Raw genomic sequence first — 26,243 nt, forward strand, 5'->3', positions numbered from 1 at the left:
AAGATGCTGCCACCGATTTGTTACCTATTACTCTTAGGTTTCAGATTTTCTGGTTGTGCAAATATATTCTTAGTTAAAAGCAAAACATCCACAAGGAACACTGCACAGCAATGTTAAATTTGAATGCTAATAATGGGGGGAAAGAGTTGAAAATAAAGACAATTGTCCCAGTTATGGCATTGCAGAGAGATGGGAGCCTTTTCAATAATGAAAATGGTGTAGCTGGAAAACTTGACTAGACAAACCACCGATAAATAAACCATAGGTCTCAATCCTGCACTGGCAGATCGATGGACTACACTGGCCTACTAGAACTTTTCTAACATCTGTTATTCTCTGGGAGATAGCAGCTTCCTGTTTCATTTTAATTGCATTTCAGATGGTTTAAAAAAATAGTCGTGATTTCGACTCTTTGCAATTTTATTGAGATTCTAAAACCCCTACATAATTACAGCCCTCTCTTTGAGAGAGAGAGAGAGAGAGAAATATATAATCTCCCCTGAAGCCAGTAACCTGCAGGGAAAGAGCTTGAATAGCAATCCTGGTCTAATTACAAGATTATCTTTACCTTGCTCCCACAACGAGCTGATTCCTGTTGGCATCCAGTGCGAGCTGAGAAAAGTCATGTACACCTGGATAGGTGAAATTCGACACCCAGGGCTTCAGATCTGCAAACAAAATGAAAAAGCAGAAAACAATGACACTGCTCCAGAAACACAGAGTTCACCCGGACATTCACTAATGGTTTTCCTACTGAGTATCTGTCAGAGGAAGGATAATTAATAATCTATTTAAAGTGCTTCTGTTTACTCTGAGCAGAATCTGCAAAAGCTGCATAATAATGGGAGGCTGTCTCAGCAGTTATTTTCACATCCACGATGCCCAAAGACTGAGTGTCAGCGTGAACTCTGAACAGACATCATGGTGGCTTGGTTTATTAATTTATTTTAAAGTCTATGTGCCAAATTCAGAACTGGTGCTAGTGGTGCAATCTCACTGAAGCGCCATTCAGGGTAAAAAGGCTGGTCTAGTGGTTAGGACACTAGACTGGTACTCAAGAGACCTGGGTCCAATTCCTAGCTCCATCACGTACTTCCTGTGTGACCTTAGGCAAGTCATTTATTCTACCCTGTACTGGAGTTTCCCCATCAGTGAAATGAGGATGGAACTTCCCTATGTCAACAGGCGTGATGAGGGCCATACAGTGCCCAGACAGAATTCTTCACCGGGCTTGAATATGGCCCTATACAATACATGTACCTTATTTATCTAGCTTGGATTTGCCATGCTAGGCACTTCCTCAAATTGCAAACACACAAAAGTTAGATGCTAAGCAATAGAACTGGGCATCCTCAGATGGGCAGAAGTCCCACTGAAGTCAATAGGAGGCCCATGAGAGTCATGACAGTTAACACACTAACATCTATTGAAAGTTCCAGGGGAAAATGTTTGTGATATAATAAAAAAAAAGTCTTAAAAAAAAGGAGTCCAGGTCCACGGCAGTTCTTAGAAGTAATGCTAAGGCATTTATAGATTTTTAAGGCCAGAAGGAACCATTAGATCATTTACTTTGACGTCCTGTATAATGCAGGCCATAGAACTTCACCCTGTTACCTCTGTACTGAGCCCAATAACTTGTGTTTGACTAAAGCATATCTTCCAGAAAGGCATCCCGTCTTGATCTGAAGATAGCAAGACATAGAGTATCCACCAATTCCTTGGTTAGTTTGTTGCAGTGCTTAATCACCTTCACTGTTAAAAACGTATGCCTTATTTCTAATTTGAATAAGTTTAAACATCCAGGGTAGCAGAGGCAAAAATAAGAACCATACCACTATCTCTCTAGCCATTTTATGACCAGAGGGCCAAAAACTGTGCTCCCATTCGGTGCTGATCATAGGCACCGACTTCGAGATTTCCCAGGGGGTACTCGACCTCCCTGGTCCATTCCAAGCCCCGCCCCCACTTCATCCTTTCCCCCAAGACCCCACCCTGCCCCTTCTCCAACCCCTCCCCTCACTCTACCCCCTCCCCCCAGCACCTCCTGCATGGCTGAACAGCTGATCATGGCAGGCGGGAGGCACTGGGAGGGAGGGGGAGACGCTGATCGGCAGGGTAGCCGGGTGGGTGCTGAGCACCCACAATTTTTTTCCCGTGGGTGCTCCAGCCCCAGAGCACCCATGGAGTTGGCACCTATGGTGCTGACAGTAGGGCTGATCAAAAATTTTCTGATGAATTCTTTGAAGCAAGATGTTTTGCTGAATCTATTATTACAAATCTGACACAACTTTAGTCAAAACACAAGTAGGTTACCATTGGAAAGCTGCCAGTGTTCCAGGGTCCGCAGTTCTGCAGCAGAGAGCCCTGGCTGGAATAGCAACCATTATTCAATGAATAGCATATGTGACACTGACAAGAATGTCAATTTCACTTATCCCCTTTCAGGAACATGTTTTCAGTGTTCCCAAACCAAAATTTTCCAGGGTCTTCGGTTTGCAAGATCGTCTGCTAAAATTTGCACTTTGAAAGCAAATTCCAAAATACTGAAATATCTTGTTAACCGAAACACCCCCCCCCCCCCCCAAGTTTTGGCCAGATGAAGCTGGAAGCTCAGAAGGATAATTACGATCCAGCACAGTAAGAGATTTCAAAGTGAAAGTTAATGTCTTCTATGTACATGCCAATCCATGGAGCAGTGATCCTTTCTACCCACCCACCTGTGATCATGCTGTTATGTTCTGCATGACATAACAGATTCAAAATCAGCCCACTAGAGCTTTTAAAATCCACACATTTAATTTATATGTTAAGTATGGGTTTAGGTGCCTCACTTTAGGAATCCATGTTTGAAAATTTCGGTCTTAATGTTGGGGGGAGAGATAGCTCAGTGGTTTGAGCATTGGCCTGCTAAACCCAGGGTTGTGAGTTCAATCCTTGAGGGGGCCATTTAGGGATCTGGGGCAAAAATTGGAGATTGGTCCTGCTTTGAGCAGGGGGTTGGACTAGATGACCTCCTGAGGTCCCTTCCAACCCTAACCTTATGATTCTTTGTGCCTCAGTTCCCCCATCTCTACACAGGGAGTCGTAAGGCTTCCGAGTCACAGGGTGTGCACTGTTTGCAAAGCACTTTCAGGTCTTGGCATGCTTTGAAGGGGCTTCAGAAGTGCAAGGTATTATAACAAACAAACGGCTGGGTATCTGCTGGTTAACCCCAAGCCCTTCTCATTCCAGCAATCAGGAGGGATAGATGAAGGCTAAATGAGACCTGGAGCCACCAAAACCTTGAGAAGCACCCTGGACACTCTTCACCTTGTCTCCCATTTCCCCTTAGCCTGCCCTGCCCTTTCCCAGACAGACTCTTTCTTCCAAGCTTCCACATTCCCCGGGATGTTCTCACGTCTCTCACCCACGCCTGAATTGCTCCTGAGTGAGCGATCTCCACCCACTGTGATCAACTGTGCACTGAACCGTGGCCTGGTGCTCTGACTCAGTGCTGAGTCAGGCCCCTTATGGCAATGGATTTAAACATCCTGCCTCAGGGCTTTTCAGTGGGAGTCATGGGTTTCCTGCACTGCTCAGGATCGGGCCCTGAATCTTCGCAAACAAGCATTCATATCACACTAACCTGGCACATGGAATGCATGTACCCTCCTCTGCTATTCAATACAAAGGTGTGAGGTACGAAATAATTCAGCAAGCCTAATCTTCAAGCACTTCCACCTACTGAGCAGTCCTCCGAGACCTTTAATGGTCTGCTAGCACCAGGGAGGCGTGATGCTTTCACCTCTGGCGACGTCCTCACTAATGCAGCTCCAACTTTTCTTCCTGTAGCTCTTTAGCTGCAGAAACATTTCTGAGCCAAGCAGCAGAAGCTGGAAGAATAACACCTTTCCAGGCAGGTGAACCAGCGCATTCATGTTGTCTAATGCAGGAGGTCAAACACTGTCTAAGGTGGAGGAAAGGAAGGTCAGCACATAACCATAGAACCTTTTAAGGATCCGACTTTTATGCCATAATTTCTCTGTTTTCCTTCTCTCCTACCAACTATTTCCCCCTCCCCCCAAACCAGCCCACTATTATAATTCACTGGCAAGAAGAGGATTTCCTCATCTGCTGTTCTAAATGAAATCTCCTCACTACAGAGAGGCCCAGTCCTCAGCTCTTCCTTTTGATAGCAAGCTCTGACAAATCACAGGTAAAAAAACAACAATCCTAGTGAAAAAGCTGTCAGTGGCTCAGTTCTTGCCGCAGACAGTTTAAACATCAAGCAAGCCTATGAAGTAACAGGCACTGCCCCGCTTTCTATTTACTACTGCAGGTGGCACGACTTATAAAGAAACCTTTCCTGATTATTAAATTAAAGGCTGAAAGGAATGAATCTTCATAGCAAAATTAAGCTTTTATAGGCATGTCGCTGGAGATTATTAAGCTCAGCGTGGTTCCCAGCTAAGACTATCTAACTGCAAGTGATGGGAATTAATGCCAAACGGCACATTATCCTCCCCAACCCTCTTTTCTATTACAGTGAATGGATAAAGTGGAATGGAAATCCAAGCTGCGAGAGAGGATGTAGGTCTTTTTCATTCGACACATTAAATCCTGTCACTCAGACCACAGGCATCCCTAAGGGCAGCTCAATGCTTTTATTTTAAAATGAGCCTCACTTCTGTGAGAGTAAGTGTTTGGCTGGGCCTGTCCCACCTTAGCAGAAGTTTATACATATGGACCCAATGAACTCTAGAGTTTGCTTGCATTTGACCTTTCTCCAAGAGCTGATTTTTCAGAGCTGACTTTTTCATTTGGCTGGAAGCCCTCAGTGCCGAGGCATGTTTACCTTTGCAAATTTATCTGTTTAAAAACACTATGAAAAATTAAAACCCAACGCTCTGGCTCGGCATGTCAGCAGCAGGGGCAGGAAATCTAGGAAACAAATGACTTAATGGCAATCTGCTCATCAAGGCCTCCTTTGTGCTTCATGTTTCTATTTCCAGGGGGTTAAAGAGCCACGTTGTCGCTTTCTCCACGTTAGTACCCCAAAGTGTAATTGTTTCAAATACAGCCCACGGTCTGCAATGTGATCGAGAGCCCCTGAACTTTTGCTGGCCTATTTGCGGGCCAAGCTGGTTCACAAACATGGCTGCAAAGACCCAGGGCCTTCATAAAAAACATCAGTCCTCCACGCATGCACAAAGGTGGGGAGAAAAGACAAGGAATTTGTTGCATTTTTTAGGCTGGGGTCAGGCACAATGCCATTTGGGAGGTTAGCCACTGATCCTGCTAGCACTTCATTGTGCATTAATCACCTGCATGTAAACAGGATGTGGTGAAAGGGCTGGATCTAAAGGCCGCTGAAGCCAGCGGGATTTTTTCCATTAAGTTTGGTGGGCTTTGGATCAAGCTCTAAATGTGGAAATTGTCTCATAAACCTCGTTATGATCACACTTAATCCCGTGTCTCCTCCAAAATCCCCTTTCTCCATCCCATTCACACCTTGCATGTTTATGAGTAAAGAAGCAGGAAAGCAGAGGGCTTGAGACATCTCTGCATAAAGGATTCCACCTACAGTTTAATTTCACTTGTGCCCACATAGAGCCTCCACCTGCACTGGAGTGCAACAGTCTCGTGCAAACTGCTGCACACCGTGTAAGGATCAAGATGTTAAATACCTGCATCTGGAAAATGCAAAACCCTCTCTAGGTGATAAGTAATATTCCTATTAGAGGTATGCCACTGTAATCCACCATCACTGGACCCATTTATTCCCTGTTAGAAATGAGAAGGTAGCACTGGAACACATAAAAGATAGAACAAAAACATACTGAAATAGGCAAGATTGGAAATTAATGGGAAGGAATCCCCCAGGACCCGACTCCAGAAACAAACCCAAAGCAGAAACTCCGTTAATTAGCCTTCAGACTACAGATTTATATTATATAAAGTTCCCATAAAATAAAGCTGATTCAACAGTAAAGGCCTGCATAATGGAGCAAAACATACTATTCTCCTAGGCGCCTGCCAAACCCAGTGGCATAAATAAATATCTGCTCCGCCAACACTCAAACCCACTTTTGTACAGGGCTAACCTGACCACACATGGAGTGGTTTCCTAAGTGTCTCAAGACGCCCTCCTAAAAAGACTTGAACTGGCTTCACTGGCTGCATGTCACAAAACACAGAATGGGTATTTTTCCTGGTGCCTGAGTTGTGTGCATGTGAATTTAGCCTCCATGGAAGGTGCGCCTATTTGACAGCCTTGACATTTGTTTATCCATAGAACAGGTACAGTTAAGGCAGTGGCCATGAAAGTATCTCACACGCACCCTTGTAATGTGTCTCAACTCTGACAGGGAGGGACCACCTTTAGTTCACTCTTCATGTCCAGTCAGCCACTGGCCTCTCTGTTGGGAACGGTCAGTTCTGAATGGTCTTGGATTGCACTGGATCCCACCACTGACCAACAGATTTCCTTGTAACAAAGGTTCAGGTCTCAGGCTGAATACAGTGATGATGCCTCCTCCCCAGCAACAGACCCATCTTTGAGGCCTCTAATTTACTTAGCTGGGTGTGCAGCCTCCTGTAACTCAGCCCACTTCAAGCTATCTTCCCTTGGAATTAGCCTCAATGGTGGCAGTGGCTTTTGTGATCTGGGCTCTTTTCTGCTACAAACTGAACTGAGACCATGGTCCTCATTTTATATAAACCGCTGAACAGACAGCATCAGACGGTGATAACTTCCCATCAGCACCAGCAGAGACTGGATCAGCACCAACAACCTAGAAGGGAAAAGGCTTTAGGTGCTACCCCCAGTCCCCTGAGGTCAGTGTGCTTTGGTCATTGCAGAGAGATTCCCTACAGCATCCACATAAAATCCCAGCACAATCAGTGAGACACCACTTTATAATTCCATCATCTAAATCTTCTTTACAGCTTCCTTCTCTCAGCATGGACATTTTCACAGCTGAATAAAAAGCTACAATTGTCTTACAATCCTCAGACCATGTAATCTTAATATGTGATTCACTGTCAGTTTAATAACCTCCTCCTTTGAAATTCTGAATCTCTCTCTGTAGGTCACACTGTGGGGTTAGTGCAATAGTCTTTGGAGAACTGAGTTCCAATCCTGTGCAAATGAGCTGCGTGGCCTCCTCCTAGTCCCTATTGTACACAGCACAAAACCAAACCACAACGTGGCAAAATTAGCAGGGCAACTGAAAAAAATCTATAGATGCATTGGCAGGGTTGCCTAGACAAGTACGCCAACATTCAGACTTAACTTTACTCCTGAAGCCAGAGATCTTGGTGTTACCCTGGGTTCTCTCTCTCTCACACATACAGACACACTTTGCTATATTGTCTTAATTGTGCACTAATCACATCCTTGCCTCAGTGACTGCAATTCCTACTTCCCCTGTCTTCCTGAATCCCTGCTCTCCAACCAAAGTTCCAGGGATTTAGAATGCTGCAGCCAGGCTACACTCTTGTTCTAGGAAATGGGGCTACATCATCCCAGGATTGCTGGCATCCTTTCCACAACTCATCTCCAAATTCAATTCAAAATTGCCTCTCAGATTTTCATATCTTCCTTGATTCCCCCAGCCTCCTTCTAGGACCTCATATCTACCCTCCTGTAACTGTAGCACCCTCCTGGCCAAGATGGGGTCTGCTCTGCAGGCAGCTCTGGCCAAGGAACGCAACAGTGAAAGTCCCTTCCACCTCAGGGGCACCTGTTCCAAACACCTCCTCCCACCCCACCCCTGGAGGGAACACGCACAAGAATAGTAAAGTGAATACAGGAAAGGGAAATATTTATTCACAGAGGGATGAATGGAGAAAAATATCAGGGGAAAAGACAGGGAGAGCACTAAAACAGAATTGCATTCAACACAAGGCCCTACAGGCCCAGTGGTAGCACAGTCTGAAAGGGCAGACACCGAGCAATGTCTGCACTCAAGAGTTCGGGAGTCCTGGGCAAAATTCCAGTCCAGTGGTGAGTCTTGAGTGCTCCTGGTCGTCTTCGGAGCCAGTGAACTTTCCCCAACAAACCCCTCCAGGGCCCTCTTCTGCCACTCTCTGCAAAGCCACACAGAGAGACCACCTCCCCACTTAACTAGCTAACAGCCTCCCTCCTTATCCCCAGTGCAAGGCCACGAGCTCCAGTACTCCCAGCCCCATGCAGCTCTGGGCAGCAGTGATACTGGGTCCAGCTCCGGTCTGTCCTTCTTGAGCGATTCCTCCCTGGCCCAGTGCTCCTCCTGGCTCCTGTCCTGGAGTGTCCCAGATCCAGGTAATCAGCACTCCCCCGCTCAGGGCAAACATTTAAAGGGGACATGCTCTCTACACCGCAAAGGGGTTATACCCCTCTCTCCCCCCCCCCCATTCACTCAATCTCCAGCTCGCCCAAGTGGTCTCATTTCCCTCTCATTTCCTGCCCATTCACTCAACTCTTCCAATCCTGGCCAGCTCCACCATGAGGGGAACAATGAGCAAACTCAGGATGGCATGAGAGCCACATGGAATCTTGTTTCCACCCTCCCTTCCCTTGAAAGGCAGTGACAAAGGAAGTACAGGAGCTACCAGTGCCCCCCACAGCCCATGCTGTCCAACAGCAGGCAGGAAGGGGCAGCCTGGATGGAAAAAGGGAATAAAATCCCTGTTCTCTCCCAGCACCAGGAGGGAGAAAACAACTCCTCTCCTCTTCCCTCATCAACCAAGAGAAGGAAGGAGTCAGCAGGCGGCTCTCCTCCTTCCCAGCAGTAACAGAACAGAGGAGCTGACGACCCACTTCGTCACTGAGTGGAGTCACACAGACACAGTGTCATTGCCCAACCCAAGACCGCTTTGTGGCGCTCACACTCTCAACAGTCCACAGTAGTTCCCTAAACTGAACTTTCCATGGTCCTCCCATCCTAAGTTACAAGGGAGAAATGAGACCTTGTGACTTGAGCAGAGACCAAGGAATCCCAATAATGGCTCTGACACGGAATCCCTTTGTGGCCTTGAGCAAGTCGCTTAAACTTTTCAGTGCCTCAGTTCCCCGGACTGCAAACTGGGGCTAATGACTCCTCCCTAACTCACAAGCATGCTGCAAGGCCTAATGACTTGTAAAGTACTTGCAGGATGAGACGTACGCAAGACTATGTGTTGGTACAACATAACATGGATCATCTCAAACCTTAGGTTCCTAAATAATGATCACTTTCTCAAAACAGGAGTTGGCTTGCCAAATTGTTGCAATATGGACAGAGAGGAACTTATTCCAAAACCTCTTCACCGTACAAGTACAATTACTATTATTTATTAGCTTTTTTTATTACTATTGAGCAGCCAGTAAAGTGTTGTGGTCTGTTTTGAAGAATCCCCAGTGATTCAAAGCCCAGGTAAAGAAATGCCAGATAATCCCTATGAGCTAGATCATGACAATACAGTCTGCTCTCATTCGGTCCCTGGAGCACCCTGGGAAGGAGATTGTGAGGCAGAGAGTCACATCTGCCCTCCTGGATCCCTTGCTGCTCCAAGGAAGTAGTAAACTCCACAGATCTATACCAGAACAGTGCATGCTGCCTGATGCTCTACAGGGTGGAGCCAAGGCTCTGCCATCCCCCTCCCCTTCGGGCCCTCCCAACCACTTGCACATGGGCGTGGGGGGCCTGCCGCAGCCCTGCAAAGCCTGCTGTGCCCCTCACTCAGCTATCTGAGATCTGGGTAGCCAGTAGAAGACAGTAAGGGGACTTTACACCCTATTACTAACTTGCATGGCTGCACTAGCCAGACTACAAACTGGCCCCCAAGTCAGCTAATTTAGAGCCTGTTTGTTGCTTTAAGCACATTCCAGGGCATTTAAACATTGTGACCCATTGTTTACCGAGACAAGCACTGAAGCTGTCACACAATCACATTCATTGAGAAAGATAAAACTAGTTGCCCATGCATCACTCATTGCTTCTTATGACAATCTGATCCATATAATCCCTCTTTTCAGACAGGAAGGCAAGTTGCATCTTGGCTCTCAGAGCCACTGGCATCTGATGGAAAAAAAAAACACTCTTTTGTCATCACTCAACCTTTCCAGCCAGCCTCTCCCACATCTGGGGGTGGATTTTACATTACCTCTACACTCACGTCTATGCCAGCAATTTTGTGCCAACAGATGTGTTGTATAAAATTCAGAACAACTATCTCCCCGATCAGATCCTGCAAAGTCCGTAGAGACTTAAATCCAGTTAATACATATGTTTTAGACAAATACAACTTACTAGGCTCCACACAGGTGTAACTGGATGAAAGTTTATGGCCTCTTTTATACAGGTAGTCAGGCTAGAGTATCTAATAGCTTATTCTAGCCTTTGAATATATAAATCTATGAATGAACATCAACCTGAAAATCCTTTATGATTGGGTTTTAAATCTGCAGATTGCCAAGGCCTTGATGATTCCCTTTTTATTAGCACTGGGCAATTCTTAGAAGGTTTTAAATAGAGAGGCTCAAGCTGCAAAATTCAGACCCAGATTTCAAACACAGGGACCATATGGTACTAGAGCACATTAATGGAGAGAGAGAGAGGGCCATTTGTGAAATGTAGTCCATGATCATCCTCCAGTATTAACTTTCACTTCCTGTTTGAAAGAACATCCAGAAAAGTTTGACTGTGTATTCAAAGCATTTCCACATGTATCCGGTCTGCATGCCAAATGGCAAATCTCCTGGGAACTGGCTTCCTACGAAACACTTCCAGTATTTCACAGCCTCACCTCTGTCTAGTGCATTAGTGTGACCCACTGGTGAATGTGAGTTATAGGCCCTCTCGGTACTGAGGATACATGCTTGTTACTACCTAGAGAGCATTAGCACGAGGTATCGTCTTATGCTTTGAGTTCTAGAAGTCCCCAGCTCTGTCTCCTGTGTGTCAGTCAAGATGGTGGCTATTACATCAGTACGTCCGCTGCATGTACACATGGAAATCCAAAAAGGGAAAGCTAATCAAGCTGTCTCTAATCTCAGAAAGGTTATCCCGACCAGATGGCTTAACCATGGTAGAGGAGATTATTTGCCAGTTGTATCTATCATTGCAACACTCTGAGCAGATAAAAAAATGTGTGTTAGGGTTTCCAAGTAAGGGCTTGATCCTGAAAAGTTATGAGCGCTCTGGCTCTGCTTCAGCAAAACACTTAAGCATGTGCTTAGCTTTAAACACATGAGTCATCCCATTGGCTTCAAGTTAATCATGTACTTAAGTGTTTTGGTGGATCAGGGTCACAGTGCTCATCATCTTCAAGGATCAATCCCCTGATAGTTAAAGGATAGTATCAATTAAACAGTTCTCATACAGGGATACATTTAATTCGGGCACAATGAGATCTTTGGAAGGAAGGTGTTAGAGAAGTGCATCATGTTATTGTTATTTACAACAGAAGGTGTGTACAGAGGCTAACCAAATCAGTTTTGCAATACTATTGGCTCATAAACTGAATCTGTTAAGGAGCAACATTACGCAAACCTTAAAATCCAGAATGAGCTCTCTGGAAAGTATATATTTGTTTATATTGAACCACCACAGAAAAGTTGTTTTTTTCTGCTTCTCTTTCTTTTGCTGGGGATGCTGCCTGGGATTTGCAAAGCAGCACTGCTTATTAACAGCACAATTTCATGTCCTGGATCCGACTATTCTGAATGATATATTCAGGACTCAAAGCAATGTTGCATGCAGCTGTTATCAGAAATTAAGCTAGTGGCACCTAAAAAACACCCAGCTGCTCTTCAAAACTCTATATGGATTCACTCCTCTATGCTACCTTTTTGACCTACTCGCAGTCAATTCCCTCTGCTCCACAACACTTCCTCGCGTGCTTCTCCTCTGCATCCCACCACCCATGCCTCTTCATGGTTGTGGGTCGCTCTTTCACTTGTGTTAGCCCATCTCTTTAGAACTCCCTTCTTCTCCTCTCTGTGAGAGGCTCTGAATCACTCCCCTCCTTTAAATCTTACCGTAAAATCTTCCTTTTCTCTGCAGCTTGTGAGTGACTCTCTCTGTTTCCAGCATTTTATGAATGAAGGGCACTTTTCCCAGACCCTTTTTATCCCAGAGGCCTTTCGGCACAGCACACTGAATCCTTTTTATCAGTTCTCATTGTGTTGATTTGCAAGGCTCGTAGGACACCATTGATGAGTAAGCACCAAAGAAAAAATATTATTGTATTAAAAAAATACATTGTACTATATAGCAGAAAGCTGTTGTGTGAGATTTTCAGATGGTTGCCGGAGAGCAAAATTACTTTCCTAACCATTGTTCAATTATTTATGACTTTATTGGTAGTAATTTCAAAACAAATTCTAAACCAACCCTGAGGAAGAAAATATCAGACTCATTTGCTAGAGTTCCATTTTCAAGACAAAAAAAAATACTATGAGGTTTTCTAATAGAAAAAAGAAATCCACAGCCAAATGCCTTTGAGGTCAAATAGTCTGCACCACTGCAGTCTTAGGCACATGCTGCTGTTGGTCACCCATCAATGTCACATTATTAGCTAAAGTTTCAATTCCCTTAATGGAGATACCAGGGCAGCAACGGATTTTCCCATAGTAACTTTGGTTTCCCCCAGATATTTGGCCAGAAATACCTCCCAGACTTCATCCCACAACTCTCCTCCTTTCTTAACTAAATTTTTGGTTAGGAATGCCAAAAATCAAGCACACTCAACATGAACGCAAATCTTTAGCAAAATTTCCTATGGGCTTTTCATATCTGGGTGGTGGAGTTCATGGATGATAGTGTGTTTTTTTCCAATCAATACACACTAACGGGAACAATGTATTAGTGACCAATTCAACTGTAGTGGGGGTGTTTGGCAGACTATCGCGCAAATCCAAGAGACATAAATCATACTCCATTATCTTTCAGCCACGCAAAGTTAAAACAGCCTTTTGTTTCAAGTACAACAAGCACACATTTAATAGCTCCCCACAGAGCTGAATGTTTGCAAGTTGGCCGGTTTTCAAAAATATGTTGTTTAAAACAAAAATAAGAACAATGCATTTATATGCAGCAAGCTACGTTCATGCTACCCAAGTCATATTCATCTGGTAGCAGGTTACAATTACACATCAGCCCAAAGTAAAACCCCAGATTAGAACACTCCCAAATCAATTAAAACACCAGGCAACAGAAAATGCACCCGGACATAATTCAGGAGAGAGCAGGTACCTGCCAATAGGCCAAATTTTGCATGCATGGAAACTTTCACCAACAGTTATGATAGGACATGGAAAGCTGCCATATATAACGCCCTATGTGGTTAGGGATTTAACAGTCTTAGTTACCTAGCTCAGTCCACCTCTTCTCTATGCATCAGCATACATATGATGGCTCAGGTCAGCTGAGGCAGTTTTGCTGACAGTTCCCCCACTGGGGGCCCTAAGCAGGAACATCCCCCCCCAACACATACTAATAATTAATAGGGTGTCCCCTTGAGCTGCTCGGGCCCTAAGCAATTGCTTCGTCTGCTTAAGCCTAGCACTGGCTCTGGTCCCCACGTTGTGTATGCTTGAGGAGTGAAAGTAGACGAGGAGAGCTGCACTACCAATATTGAAACAAGGACTCCCACAAATAGGTCCATCTTAGCCTATAAAAACTCCCATGTCCCAGGGTGAAAGCACTGGCTGACAGGAGAGAACTAAGGACTCTAGTAATTTGTTCAGTCATTTAAACAACATTCTTTCCTAACCATAACCAATAAAGAAGGCAGCATGAATTAAAAAACAAAACCAGAGAGAAGAAAGAATTAGTAGAAATCTGACATAAAAAGCTGTTCTCACGTGACTTCTGGCTAAGTTTGGCAGATCCAGGAGGTTCAGAATGGACAAACACATAACATATCTAAGTCTACACACCATGGCACTGGCTCGGACTTTGTTCCTGTGGGATGGATAAATAAACCTCGATAGGACACACCTTGCCGCAGAAGGCTTACAATACCAGTAGACAAGACAGAGAGTGGTGCCCTACCTTGACCCAACTTATCAATATCCAAGCCAAGACTAGAACCCAGAGTCCTGACTTCCAGTCCAGTGTCCTACCCACTAGACCATGGGCAACAGCTACGGAGATGCATGGGCTCTTGGGAAAAGGAATCCTCCACCAGGCTGTGGAGCATCAGCCCAGCTGCTCCACAGGCTACAGCATCATCAGCTGCCCTTGCATTCCCACTACGCAGTAGGTTATGGCCCACGGAACAAGGCATTTGCGACCTACTGGCCACAACCCTCCTGCTTCATGCTGCCACGGAGAGAGCCTTCACGGAGCAATACTCTGCAGCACGTCAGATGTGGACTCCCCAGCCTGTTCCCCTTGCACAGCGGAACTGCAGTGGTTCCAATGCGTTCAGCACTTTTCATGCCCACTGGTGCTGGGGCCAGGACAGGATACAGCCTTAAGAGCTGTGACGTGCTGTTTGGATGCATAACACACTCGTCCATAGATTTTTGAGTGCTGCTTGTAGCTAAGGAAGGGAGGTGCCTTTAATTTCATTCTGCATATTTTCCTACAGAACATCTTCTGCAGGGCTGCATAACCTAGCACACAAGACTACAATGTACCGAACAATCACCAGGAAACAGGTGCAGAAAACAAACAATAACCATGAATCTAACCAAACTTTAGAGGACCCATGTGAGGACATTTGCCTTAGATGGCTGTAATTTTCATCTCTATTTCTTTCCTATAATTGCCGGGCTCTAATTAATCCATACCAGAAAAGAGCAGCAAAAGGGAAAAGGAATGCTCTGGGTTTTGTGTGTTCCTGCTATGCCTGATTAACAGAAAGCAGTTTGGCAAATGAAGACACCCATCTTGAGCATCAACATCTCCAACTGGCTTTTCAGGATCAGCATAAACATGCTTCTAAACTTCACATGGGCTCCAGAAGCTAACACATCTTAAAGATAGATCCTATAAACTGGTTCTTTGTGAACCAAAAAAACCCAACAACAACAAAAAAATCTGTCTTTTGGATAATATTAAGAGACCCAACTTTTCTCTCTCTTTGTACTTGTAATATGCTCATTCCTGTATTATCTGTTTAAATAGCCAATTAAGTTCCAACACATTTTTTAACCTCAGGGATTTCTTCTTTCACCCTTCCCCAATAAAGCAGAAGGTCAGCATTATTAAGCAATTAAAAATCAAGGTTTATTTATGCATTCTACAGGAACAAGGTTCGAGCCAATGCCCTATTATGTACTGTAGGCTTAAAGTTTTGCTAATTTACTTTAATCCACTTAAACCTTTAAAGCATGGATAATGGAAAACAGACAAGAAAACTGTTTCCAAATGTAAAGACAATAGCTTCCTTCCCTCCAAAGAAGCATAAAGCCTTAGACAAGAGCCCTAAAAGGTCATCAAGGAACCCTTCAACTTCTCCTTTCTCCCTAGACACCCCATCTCAAAGGTCACAGAAGCCTCATTCAGATGCCCTCAGCAAGGAACCTAACCACAGATGCAATGCAATCCCCCAAAGGGGAACCAAAATCAATACTTCAACATTTAGGAGGAAGCTACAGCAGGCAAGGAGGCTCAATGCACTATGGCAATGATGTATGGAACTTCTTGCTCAGATCTGAGGGTGATGAGGGCCATGGAACTATATGGATGAGTAGACAGAAGCGCTGACAGAATCCTAGGGGTATCACTACTACACATAACACAGACCATTTATCTGGGATACGGACACAGTTCTTCACGGGAATTCTTATGCTGCAAGACACTAGTAAGAGGCCTGTGATGTTTTTATGTGTGGCACTGTCGGGCTCTGCAATTAAAAAGGCTGCTCTTTTGCCTCTAAGGTCAGAAAAATCAACAAGAACAATGGAAGCAACTAGTGACTATTTTATTATTATTGTCTACACAATAATCTTGCTCTAAATGTCCAAAATAATAAATGTGCCTTGCATTCAAAGATCTGAAAACACTTTCCAAGTATGAAATAAGCCTCATATTAGCCCTGTAAGGTTTCTAAGCATCACTGAACCCACTTACGGATGAGGAAACTAAGGCAAAATTCAGCGAGTTGCCCAAGATCACAGTCAGTGGTAGAATGGTGAAGAGAAACCTTGAGGACTTATCTCCCAGCCCTCTGCTTTGACCTCGCCACTTCCCAGGACACAGCACTGTAGGAAGGACTTCAGAGCAGATTATCCTATTGTACCTTGCAATCAAGCTACGACATCCAAGGGAAGAGAATCTCTTACCTTCGAAAGCAATGGTGGGGTGTTCTCTTCTGATGCATTGCTGTTGCTCAGTTTCAGGGTATTCTGGTGCATTCTGTGATGCTGAGAGACGAAAAGTGAGAAGGAAAAGGCTTGCCAATGACAGAGAAATGCCCTTTAATCTTGATACAACCATGATTGGAGGCCTGCTGCAGATCTAGCTTCCAAGGTAGGCCCTGAGAGGATACCTGCAATGCAAAGAATTTCATTTTAGGAAACATACATCCCTTATCTAAAGTCTGCAACAAATCTCTGGGGGTGGTTTTCCTCTTTCATTACAAACCCACATTAACTAGATGTGATAATATTCAGCAAACAATACACTGAAAAATTAAGTGCCTTTATACAACTCCTAGCATGCAATACCAACAGAATTTGTAAAGATACTGAAATGTGCAAATACTCCAAATGCATGTTAATGGCTCAATATTAAGTATAGGCATAATTCAAGTAATGCAAATGCCATAATAAACTGCTTAAAGAGACAGTAGGAAAGAGGCACCAGGTAGCAACATTACAAATTAAAGCCATAGGCTATGTTTTATTCTTGTCCCTATGGGTTTTGAATATTGCCATAAAGATGATCAGTAACTCTTCACACCCTCTAATATCTGCATCTGCAGCAACTACTACATATTACATCAAAAATTATGTTAAAAGAACATTAAGATTGCAAAATCAAGCACTCAGAAGTTAGGAAATGCCAAAATTAAGATTGCCCCAGCTCCTCAGCTGCTCCCACCGATTAATTCCCTCATCCCATCACACCCCATCCTATCTCTCTTCTCCTCTGCATTCCAGAGTGGCTACTTCCTCCTTTCTCTGCCTCATTGTCTGGCTTCCAGCAGTTTATTGAGAACACAGGAGACAGTCTGCCTGCTGCAGACTGGAGCATGCTCAGTGCAGACAGAATCTTTAGAGAATTTAGCTGCTGAACTAACAAGTTTCTACTGAGCATGTGCAAACTGAGATTTTTTTTCCAAAGGCTTATAACTTGGCCCGATGTGGGCAGTTTTTCATGGGAAGAGCAGAAGGTATGTCCCTGACACCAGGGCAACCCCCTCCCCCTACCACATTTCAAGTGCCTGCTCCAAAGCAGGGGGTAGCTACAGCTTTTCAGTGAAATGGTTGCAAGAATTTTTTAAAACACATGCAAAACTATGTATTTTCCCCTAATTTTGTTCTCAGAAACAGCTGAACCATTTTAGCTGAAACTTTCCAAAAAAATGTAAGCTGAGGCAGAAATCCACAATAGAAAATTTCGGCCCAAACGGTTACTTGTATGGTAAGCAAGTTGGGGCAGGGGCAGTCTCTTTGTTCTGTGTTTGTTCAGCACCTAGCACAATAGGATCTTGATCCATGATGGGGGGCTCCTATGGTAATACAAACAACAGATAATAAGAACAATAAAGTTTGGCAAAGTTATAAGCAACTGCAATGGTCCTCACTGGGGGTCTAGTTGGGAAGTGTGGCCTAGTGGTTACGGCCACAACCCCTGACTGTCATGGGGGTTGTGAGGAGGGAAGCCTGGGCCCTTCCACTCCACCGGGCTCCAAACCAGGGCCCTTGGTTGCTAGGCTACTGGTAGCCCAAAGTAAGGTTGCCAAGTTTCTAATCACACAAAACTGAACACCCCTGCCCCGAAGTCCTGCCCCTTCTCCGAGGCCCCGCCCCTCCTTGCTCCATCCCCCCTCCCTATCACTCACTTTCCCACATCCTCACTCACTTTCACCGGGCTGGGGCAGGGGCTTGAGGTGCAGGAGAGGGGTGAGGGCTCTGGGTTGAGGCCAGGGATGAGGGGTTTGGGATGCAGGCTCCAGCTGGGGGTGCAGGCTGGGGGTGCGGGCTCAGGGTGAGGCTGGGGATGAGGGGTTTGAGGTGCAAGAGCGGGCTCCAGGCTCAGGTACAGAGTGCAGGAGGGGGTGCATGCTCCACCTGGGGGTACAGACTCTGGGGTGGGGCCAGAGATGAGAGGTTTGGGGTGCAGGAAGGGGGCTGGGGCAGCGGGTTTTGGGGGTGTGTGCAGGCTTTGGGAGGGAGTTTGGATGCAGGAGGAGACTCCATGTTGGGGCAGAGGGTTGGGGTGCAGGAGAGGGTTTAGAGTGTGGGTTCTGGAGGAGCTTACTGCAGCTTCCAGGAAGCAGCGGCCAGGACCCTGCAGCCCCTAGGCGCATGGGCAGCCAGTGAGGCTCTGAGCACTGCCCTCGCATCTGCAGGCGCTGCAACCACAGCTCCCATTGGTCACTGTTCCCAGCCAATGGGAGCTGCTTAACAGGCATTCGGGACACAGGCAGTGCATGGAGCCTCCCTGACTGCCCATGAGCCTAGGGACTGCAGGGACCCGGTGGCCACTTCCAGGAGCCATGTGGAGCTAGGGCAGGCAGGGAGCCTGCCTTAGCCCCAGACCCCCACTGCACGACTGACCAGACTTTTAACAGCCCAGTCAGCGGTGCCGACCAGAGCCACCGGGGTCACATTTCAACGGGCATTCTGGTCAAAACCGGATACCTAGCAACCCTACAACCAAGACTGCTTAAGGCTGTCCTCACTGGGTCTCTTCCTCTCATCCCCCCTCCCACCAGGGTCAGCTCAGTCCAAGGCCTTCCCCTGGTGGGGAAATCCAAACCAAAAAGAAGTAAGAGGGAGTTACCAATGTCCAAGGTCACAGGATACTTCCCTCTCTGGTTGTATCTGGGGTGGGTCCTCCCTTCCCTCAAGGAGGCCCCCTTTGGGCAGCTGTATCAGAGCCTTTAGGCTTCCCTCTGCTCTGCTGGAGCTATGAGCTACAAGTCTGCTCACCTCCAACTCTGACACCCAAATAAGCTAATTGTTCCCTGCTTTTTAATTCCTCCAGCAGCTGGAGCATTTGCTGCAGGTGTGGCGGGGAGGGGCTGGCTGAACCCAAAATAATTCCTTAACCCCTTGTTGCCCAGTGTGGGGTCTGTGCACCCCATTACAGCAATTGAAAATGGGATCCCAGAACAGGAAGCGTCAGACAATTTAAACTATAGGCAGGACTAGCAGTTCCACGTACCGTAAGGGGCTACATCCAATTTAAATCCTTACTTGGGCATACTCAACCCAGCAAGATTCAGCAAGTTGTGTCTGAAAAAAACCCCTCAGGATTTGGCTCAGTGGCAGTTTTGTCTGACACAGTGAAGTCAATGGAAAGCCTCAGATTGGTTGCAATGGGTTTCGATCAAGGCCCTCAAGGTATTCAGAGTATGGCCAGAGGATTTTTCAAATCTTTTGCCTCCTTTTGAATTGCTATGAGCACCATCAATCCCAAATTATGTCACTGATTGTTCTGACAGACATAGCAATTTCCTGTAATATCCTTGAAAGACATAAGTGTATTAAGTTTATGTATTATTGAGGGCTGGGATTGTATGTAACCTCTCAGGGGGGAGAAGTGACATACAGTGCAATCCCATGCAGCATCTTTGTGGTCCATTGTTTTAATGGAGTGGTTTATATATGACTGTGTTCTACTCCATGGGGGAGGGCTACTTTAGCTCCTCCAAGAACTAAAAACTGTGGGTGGTGATTAAGGCAAATCAGTCAGGTTGTAACCCCCTCCCAGAGAGGTACCACCTCCTGCAGAGGCTCACATATAGTAGTTCAAACTAGATTCTCCAGAGAACAACAGACAAAGAAAGGCCTTTTGGACAAATAGCCTGAGTTTCTTCACACAATGCACGGTCAACCTGTGGAACTTGTTGCCAGGGGATGTTCTGAAGGCCAAAAGTATTACTGCTCTGGGTGACCCTAAGCCTTTGACTGCCAGATGCTGGGACTGGACTTCAGGGGATGGATCACTCAAGAATTGCCCTGTTATGTTCATTCCCTCTAGAGCATCTGGCATTGGCCACTGTCGGAAGACAGGATACTGGGCTAGATGGATCATTGGTCTGACGCAGTATGGCCATTCCTATGTTCTCCTGTTGATTCAGGGCCTTCTTTCTGATCAAGCAAATGGGTGGGGAGCTCTAATCCTTCCGGAAGGCTTGGAAGGACTTGTACTACTAGGGCCCATATGACTGACAGGTGATGTTTGGTAAGCTTTTTAGCATGTGTATAGGTTCTTTTATTGTTTTCAATAGGTTTTCTCTATAATGCTTTCACCTTAAGAACAAACAAACTTCCTTAGAAAGAGCTGTGTGGTAACTGACACCTATGGGCAATGATTCTATTCATAGCCTCTGGAGAGGAAGCAAAGTGCAGACTCTAGCTTGTTTAGGGAGTCTGGCTTGCTGGGAATATCACAGTGTAAGGGAACTGTGCAGCCTGGAAAAACACTGGTCAAGAGAGAGTGAGGAGCAGGTCTCCGCCCAAGAGAGGTGATGGCTGGGAGCCAGATACCTTTAAGTGGATGTCCTTGATGGAGCACAGCGGGGGGAATATAGGTGTAGTTGCCCTAAACTGTGACAAGTATTACTGGCATTTAGCTATTCTCAGGCCCCAGATTAGCATAGATTTCATGGAGGGGTTTTATAAAATCCCACCATGATTCTCCCCAAGAGGGAGATATATATATATTTTCTTTTAAAAACACAAGCAAGTAAAAATAACAAGTGGCACTGGCAGAAATGAGAGCTGGAAAATAATTCAAAGTTAAGGTTAACACAGTCTATAGCTCATGCCATTAAAGACAAGGCTATTGCAGGGATCACACACACACACAAAGGGTTCTGGGGAGATGTTACATGCAAATCATGCTATGATGGGAGGCATCAAAAGAGGATAGTGGGGGAAGGAGTGAGGGCAGCGGCTTCAACAGTGTTACAAGTACAAGCCAAGCAGCAAATCGGGGGGGGGGGGGCGGGGGGGGAAAAGCGGCCCTAACACACACCCCCGCATCCCCTCTTGTATCAAAAACTTTATCACTACACAAGCGAGCAAGGGACTGAATACAGCAAATATTCCCAATATCTAGGAAGATGTGCTTTGAATCACTCTCTCCACCCTGGGTTCCAGAGAAGGTAGCATGCAGCCTTCCTCCACTACAAGGTGCTCGTTATGGTAGAGGGTGTCAAAGGTGGGAGAGGATCTGGGAGCACCTCACCCAAAAAAGGTGACCTTGATTGACACTGTTGAGTTGCAACAATAGCCAGACATAAAATGCTCACCCTTGACACAAAGACGTGCTAGGCCGCCTGCACATTCCTGTGATGAACTCCTAATTCACTGTGAAGTCTAGAATCAGGGGGTAGAGAAGCCCAATTTTCATACTCTCCAGGATCAGGGAACCATAAAAGCTTCAGGGAGAAAAGACTCCCAATGTCATGCAGTCCATTCTCCTGCTAACGCAGTGTTCCCTATTGTACAGTTACTAGCATTTTGTCCAGACTAGTTGTAAAATGTGCCAAGTGATTGGATTTCTGCCACTTTCCCTGGGAGACTATGCCACAGCCCAGTAGAGATATCAGTGTTCCCTAGAAAGTTTTCCCTGATAGTGTAAATTTCCACTCTCTCTTTAAAGGTTTACCAGTGTTATTAAATCTAAAGTTGTATTCAAGATCATTATTTTCAAAATGATACCAAGGAGAACCAAGGTGAAAAAGAAACCTTAAAAAAATCTAAAACTTAAATATCTGTGAAGTTCCCACTACTCTGAAAAACTGAACAAAAATCAATGCCATGAACCCCTTGAACTGTGACCCACTGTAATCAATGGGAAATGCATGCTTGGATTTTAAAAAAATAACTTCAAAAGCCTTTTTATGATTGGGTGGGTAAGTTTATGGTTTTATTGAAACAGGACATTGGAAGCTGGGAGCAACAGCAGACAGAGGTGCATTGGCACCAAGATATTCAAAATCCGCATGGGACCAATACACAAAATAAATATAAATGTTATACAACATGACAGCTGAGCAATACAGTCATGACAGCCTAGCACAGCGAACTATGCACTGTAAAAAAAAACTCCAACCCAATGCGGACAAAAATGCAGTCCTTGCTATATTCATATGTCATTGCTTGCCCTGACCACAGACCGCAGCCAGCTGGAGTTCACTCTTTCAGACTGTTTCAAAAGGCTGCTTCTCACTATCAAGAAAAAAAAACAGAGCTTTTCTCTCTGCCACCAGCAGTTGGTACATTTACCCATTAGTGCTGTTTATATTGTGAACAGAAAATGATACAGTGCAATTATATAACACAATGTTTCAATCACATTTACAGAACTAGACTCCCTTCTAACATACTGAACTTTTTATTTTTTAATGCTAGATACATTTGACTACATAAACCATTTTCCAGATGCGTACCAGGGAAGAGTCTCTCTCTCTTTTTTTTTTTGTTTTAATCAATGCACTGTGTTTTTGTTTTCATTTTTTAAACCACTGACTTATTTCTACTTTTACTTCCATTTAGACTCTGAAGTTCTTGGTTCTGGCTGGGATTTGTTACTTGTAGATGCATCAGTCTCTACAAGCTACTTGCATGGCCCTAATTAGCATACCATCATGAGGACCTAAGAATCTCCAAGATATTTATCCTCACAACACAGAGAAGTATTATTACCTCCTTTTTACAGAAAGGCTAAGTGACTTGCCCAGGGTCACACAGGAAGTCTGTAGCAGAGCAGAAACTTGAACCTGGGTGTCCAGCTTGCACTCTAACCACTGGGCCATCATTACTCTTTCTGAGTGTATAACTCACTGGGAGTTTATCTCTTTTGAAGCACTCACCAGCTTTTGACAACATTGTTGTTTCTCATACAGGAGTAAAACAATGCAAATCAGGAAATACAACAAGACACATTACTCTAATCTTTGTTATCTTGACTTATGTGAATAGTTCGGACATCTCCACATAAAATAAGAAGTTACTTAACTTTAACTCACATTGCAGGCACATGGCATGGAAGCCTGAAAGGGAGCTGGGAAGAAATGGTCTAAGGTATGAGCATCTGTAGGACTAGATAGCTCAAAGGATTCATAGATACTAAGGTCAGAAGGGACCATTATGATCATCTAGTCTGACCCCCTGCACAACGCAAGCCACAGAATTTCACCCACCCACTCCTGCGAGAAACCTCTCACCTATGTCTGAGCTATTGAAGTCCTCAAATTGTGGTTTAAAGACTTCAAGGAGCAGAGAATCCTCCAGCAAGTGACCCGTGCCCCATGCTACAGAGGAAGGCGAAAAACCTCCAGGGCCTCTTCCAGTCTGCCCTGGAGGAAAATTCCTTCCCAACCCCAAATATGACGATCAGCTAAACCCTCAGCATATGGGCAAGATTCACCAGCCAGATACTACAGAAAATTCTTTCCTGGGTAACTCAGATCCCACCCCATCTAACATCCCATGGGTAATGGGCTTAGAAGCACTCTATCTCTAGATCACCATTTGATTCCAGCTCACCTTGGTAGTGACCAAGGACGTGATCCAAAGACCACTGAAGTCAACTGAAAGACCCCCAATGACTTCAGTGGGCTTTGGATTAGATACTACAAGACGATACTCTCTAATGGCAGCTTGGTGGCCCAGTCTGAAATGAGTCAGTGGGTCTCAATCCACTTCTGCATGGGCATGTGTCCAAATCAGAGGAGCTACCAACTGGCATTAGTTGGCCCCCTTGTTGGCAGAGAAGCTAACGACTGAATGGTCATGGAAACTGAACTGCTGTCACCCTTAGAGGAGGTTCCTCCAGAACAGAATTCTATTATATAAAGTTCCCATAAAATATTTCAGAATCAATAGTACAGGCATGTGCAGCAGAGCATGACCTACTATATCACTGGGCACCTGCCAAACTCAATAGGCATAAATAAATTCCTGCTCTGCAGACACTTAAATCTACTTTTGTACAGCGCTAACCTAACCACACATGGACTGATTTCCTACGTGCTTCAGGATGCCCTCAAAAGAAAAAAAGACTTTTGAACTTGCTTTATTGGCAACATGTAATATAAAAACATGAGCTATTTTGTTAAGGGTTTTCATATGAATTTAGCGTTTGTGAAAAGTGCCCTGGAGTCTGAAGTCTTCTGTTTATCCAAGGAACTAGTTTGACAGTCAAACTTGCACACATTGCCCTGACCGAGTGCCTCAATCCTTCTCGCGGGGACCCCTAGAATCATAGATGATTAGGGTTGGAAGAGACCTCAGGAGGTCATCTAGTCCAACCCCCTGCTCAAAGCAGGACCAACCCCAACTAAACGAGAAAGATGGGAGGGGTGGGAAAGAGCGGCAGCTTGGAGAACGTAGGCAACGATCCCGCTACCTCTCATATGGTATGTGAGCGCTCTACCACTTGAGCTAACTCCCCATGCCCTCAATGAAAAGGTATTTCCATTCCTGTCCCCAGTCAATACTTGTCATCTCTGCTGAGATGGTCAAGAAGGTTGCCAGAAGTGATGGTGGGTTTTGTACTGAGGCTTGTCTGCTAGGAACTGCACTGAGTATGAAATGAGTTTTCAAGGTCCCCATTTCACAGATAGAGAAACTAAGGCAGAGATTAAGGAGCTGATTTTCAGAAGTGTCCGTCACCCTGAACTCCAAGTGAAGTCAGTGGGTGCTACAGTACTCAGCACCTTGCAAAATCAGGCCATAAATTTCTTGCACAGGGCTTCTTGCACTGAGTTTCTAACCAGCCACGGTGTGCTCCCCCCACAGCTCCACCACAACTCCACCCCTTCCCCCAATGGCTCACCTCTGCCCTGCTTCTTCCCGCCCCTTCCCGCCTCCTCCCCCGAGCGTGCTGCACCCTTGCTCCCCCCCCCAGTGCCTCCTGACGCCGAGAAACAGCTGATCCGCAGCAGGCAGTAGGTGCTGGAAGGGAGGAGGAAGCGCTGATCGGCGGGGCCTGCCAGTGGGCAGAGGTGCTGAGGGGAGGAGGAGGCATTGATGGGGGGCTGCCAGTGCATGCTAAGCACCCATGGCCCTGCCCATGCTTTGCCCCGAGGCCCCCTCCTGCTATTCCCCTGGGGCCCCAGCCCAGGCTGCTCCTCTTCCCCAAAATGGGCGGGGGTTGGGGTAGGGACTGGGGCTAAGGTGGGACAGACTGTGGCATGGGACTTGGGCCACCCAGCACTCTGGGGCTGGCAGGGGAGGGGAGGCAGAATATTTGGGGGAGGAGCCTTGGGCAGAATGGGGGGGGCCAGAGGCTAGCCTCCTCAAACAGACAGTTCTTGCACTACCCTGGCTTCTGGATCTGTAAAGTAGTGCATCCACCGGCACTAACTTCACTCTCAGCCCCAAAGTGCCTCCTCTAGAGCAGAGGATTTGCCCCTTACTGCAGTAACTCAATAAACATTTAAATAAATGCAAGTGTATTTTCTCAGTAATTAATTGTTTAACAGAATGTTGGGAATCATTAGGAAAGGGATAGATAAGATGACAGAAAATATCATATTGTTTCTATATCAATCCATGGTACGCCCACATCTTGAATACTGCATGCAGATGTGGTCGCCCCATCTCAAAAAAGATATATTGGAATTGGAAAAGGTATAGAAAAGGGCAACAAAATTATTAGGGGTATGGAACAGCTGCTATATGAGGAGAACTTAATAAGATTGGGGCTTTTCAGTTTGGAAAAGAGATGACTAAGGGGGGATATGACAGAAGTCTATAAAATCATGACTGATGTAGAGAAAATAAATAAGGAAGTGTTATTTACTTCTTCTCATAATACAAGAACAAAGGGTCACCAAATGAAATTAATAGGCAGCAGGTTTAAAACAAACAAAAGGAAGTATTTCTTCCCACAACACACAGCCAACCTGTGGAACTCTTTGCCAGAGGATGTTGTGAAGGCCAAGACTCTAACAGGGTTCAAAAAAGAACTAGGTAAATTCATGGAGGATACGTCCATCAATGGCTATTAGCCAGGATGGGCAGGGATGGTGTCCCTAGCCTCTGTTTGCCAGAAGCTGGGAATGGGCAACAGGGGATGGATCACTTGATGATTACCTGTTCTGTTCATTCCCTCTGAAGCACCTGGCATTGGCCACTGTCGGCAGACAGGATACTA

The 26,243-nt window shown here is 45.5% G+C and overlaps 1 protein-coding gene across 5 annotated transcripts in view; it reads right to left on the minus strand.

Annotated features, from left to right (window-relative positions):
* The window catches only part of SEMA5B (semaphorin 5B), a 352,197-nt gene that overhangs the window by 153,861 nt on the left and 172,093 nt on the right, over positions 1 to 26,243 (minus strand). For all 5 annotated transcript variants that reach the window (XM_074967136.1, XM_074967132.1, XM_074967133.1 and 2 more), the window contains 2 exons: positions 16,241 to 16,446; positions 569 to 668 (listed from right to left, as the gene is read on the minus strand). In XM_074967136.1, coding sequence (XP_074823237.1) covers positions 569 to 668; positions 16,241 to 16,394 — 254 coding nt within the window. In that variant the 5' untranslated portion in view covers positions 16,395 to 16,446. The remainder of the gene's footprint in view (positions 1 to 568; positions 669 to 16,240; positions 16,447 to 26,243) is intronic.

The sequence above is a fragment of the Natator depressus genome, chromosome 11 (assembly GCF_965152275.1).
Source record: "Natator depressus isolate rNatDep1 chromosome 11, rNatDep2.hap1, whole genome shotgun sequence".
Lineage (NCBI taxonomy): Eukaryota > Metazoa > Chordata > Testudines > Cheloniidae > Natator > Natator depressus.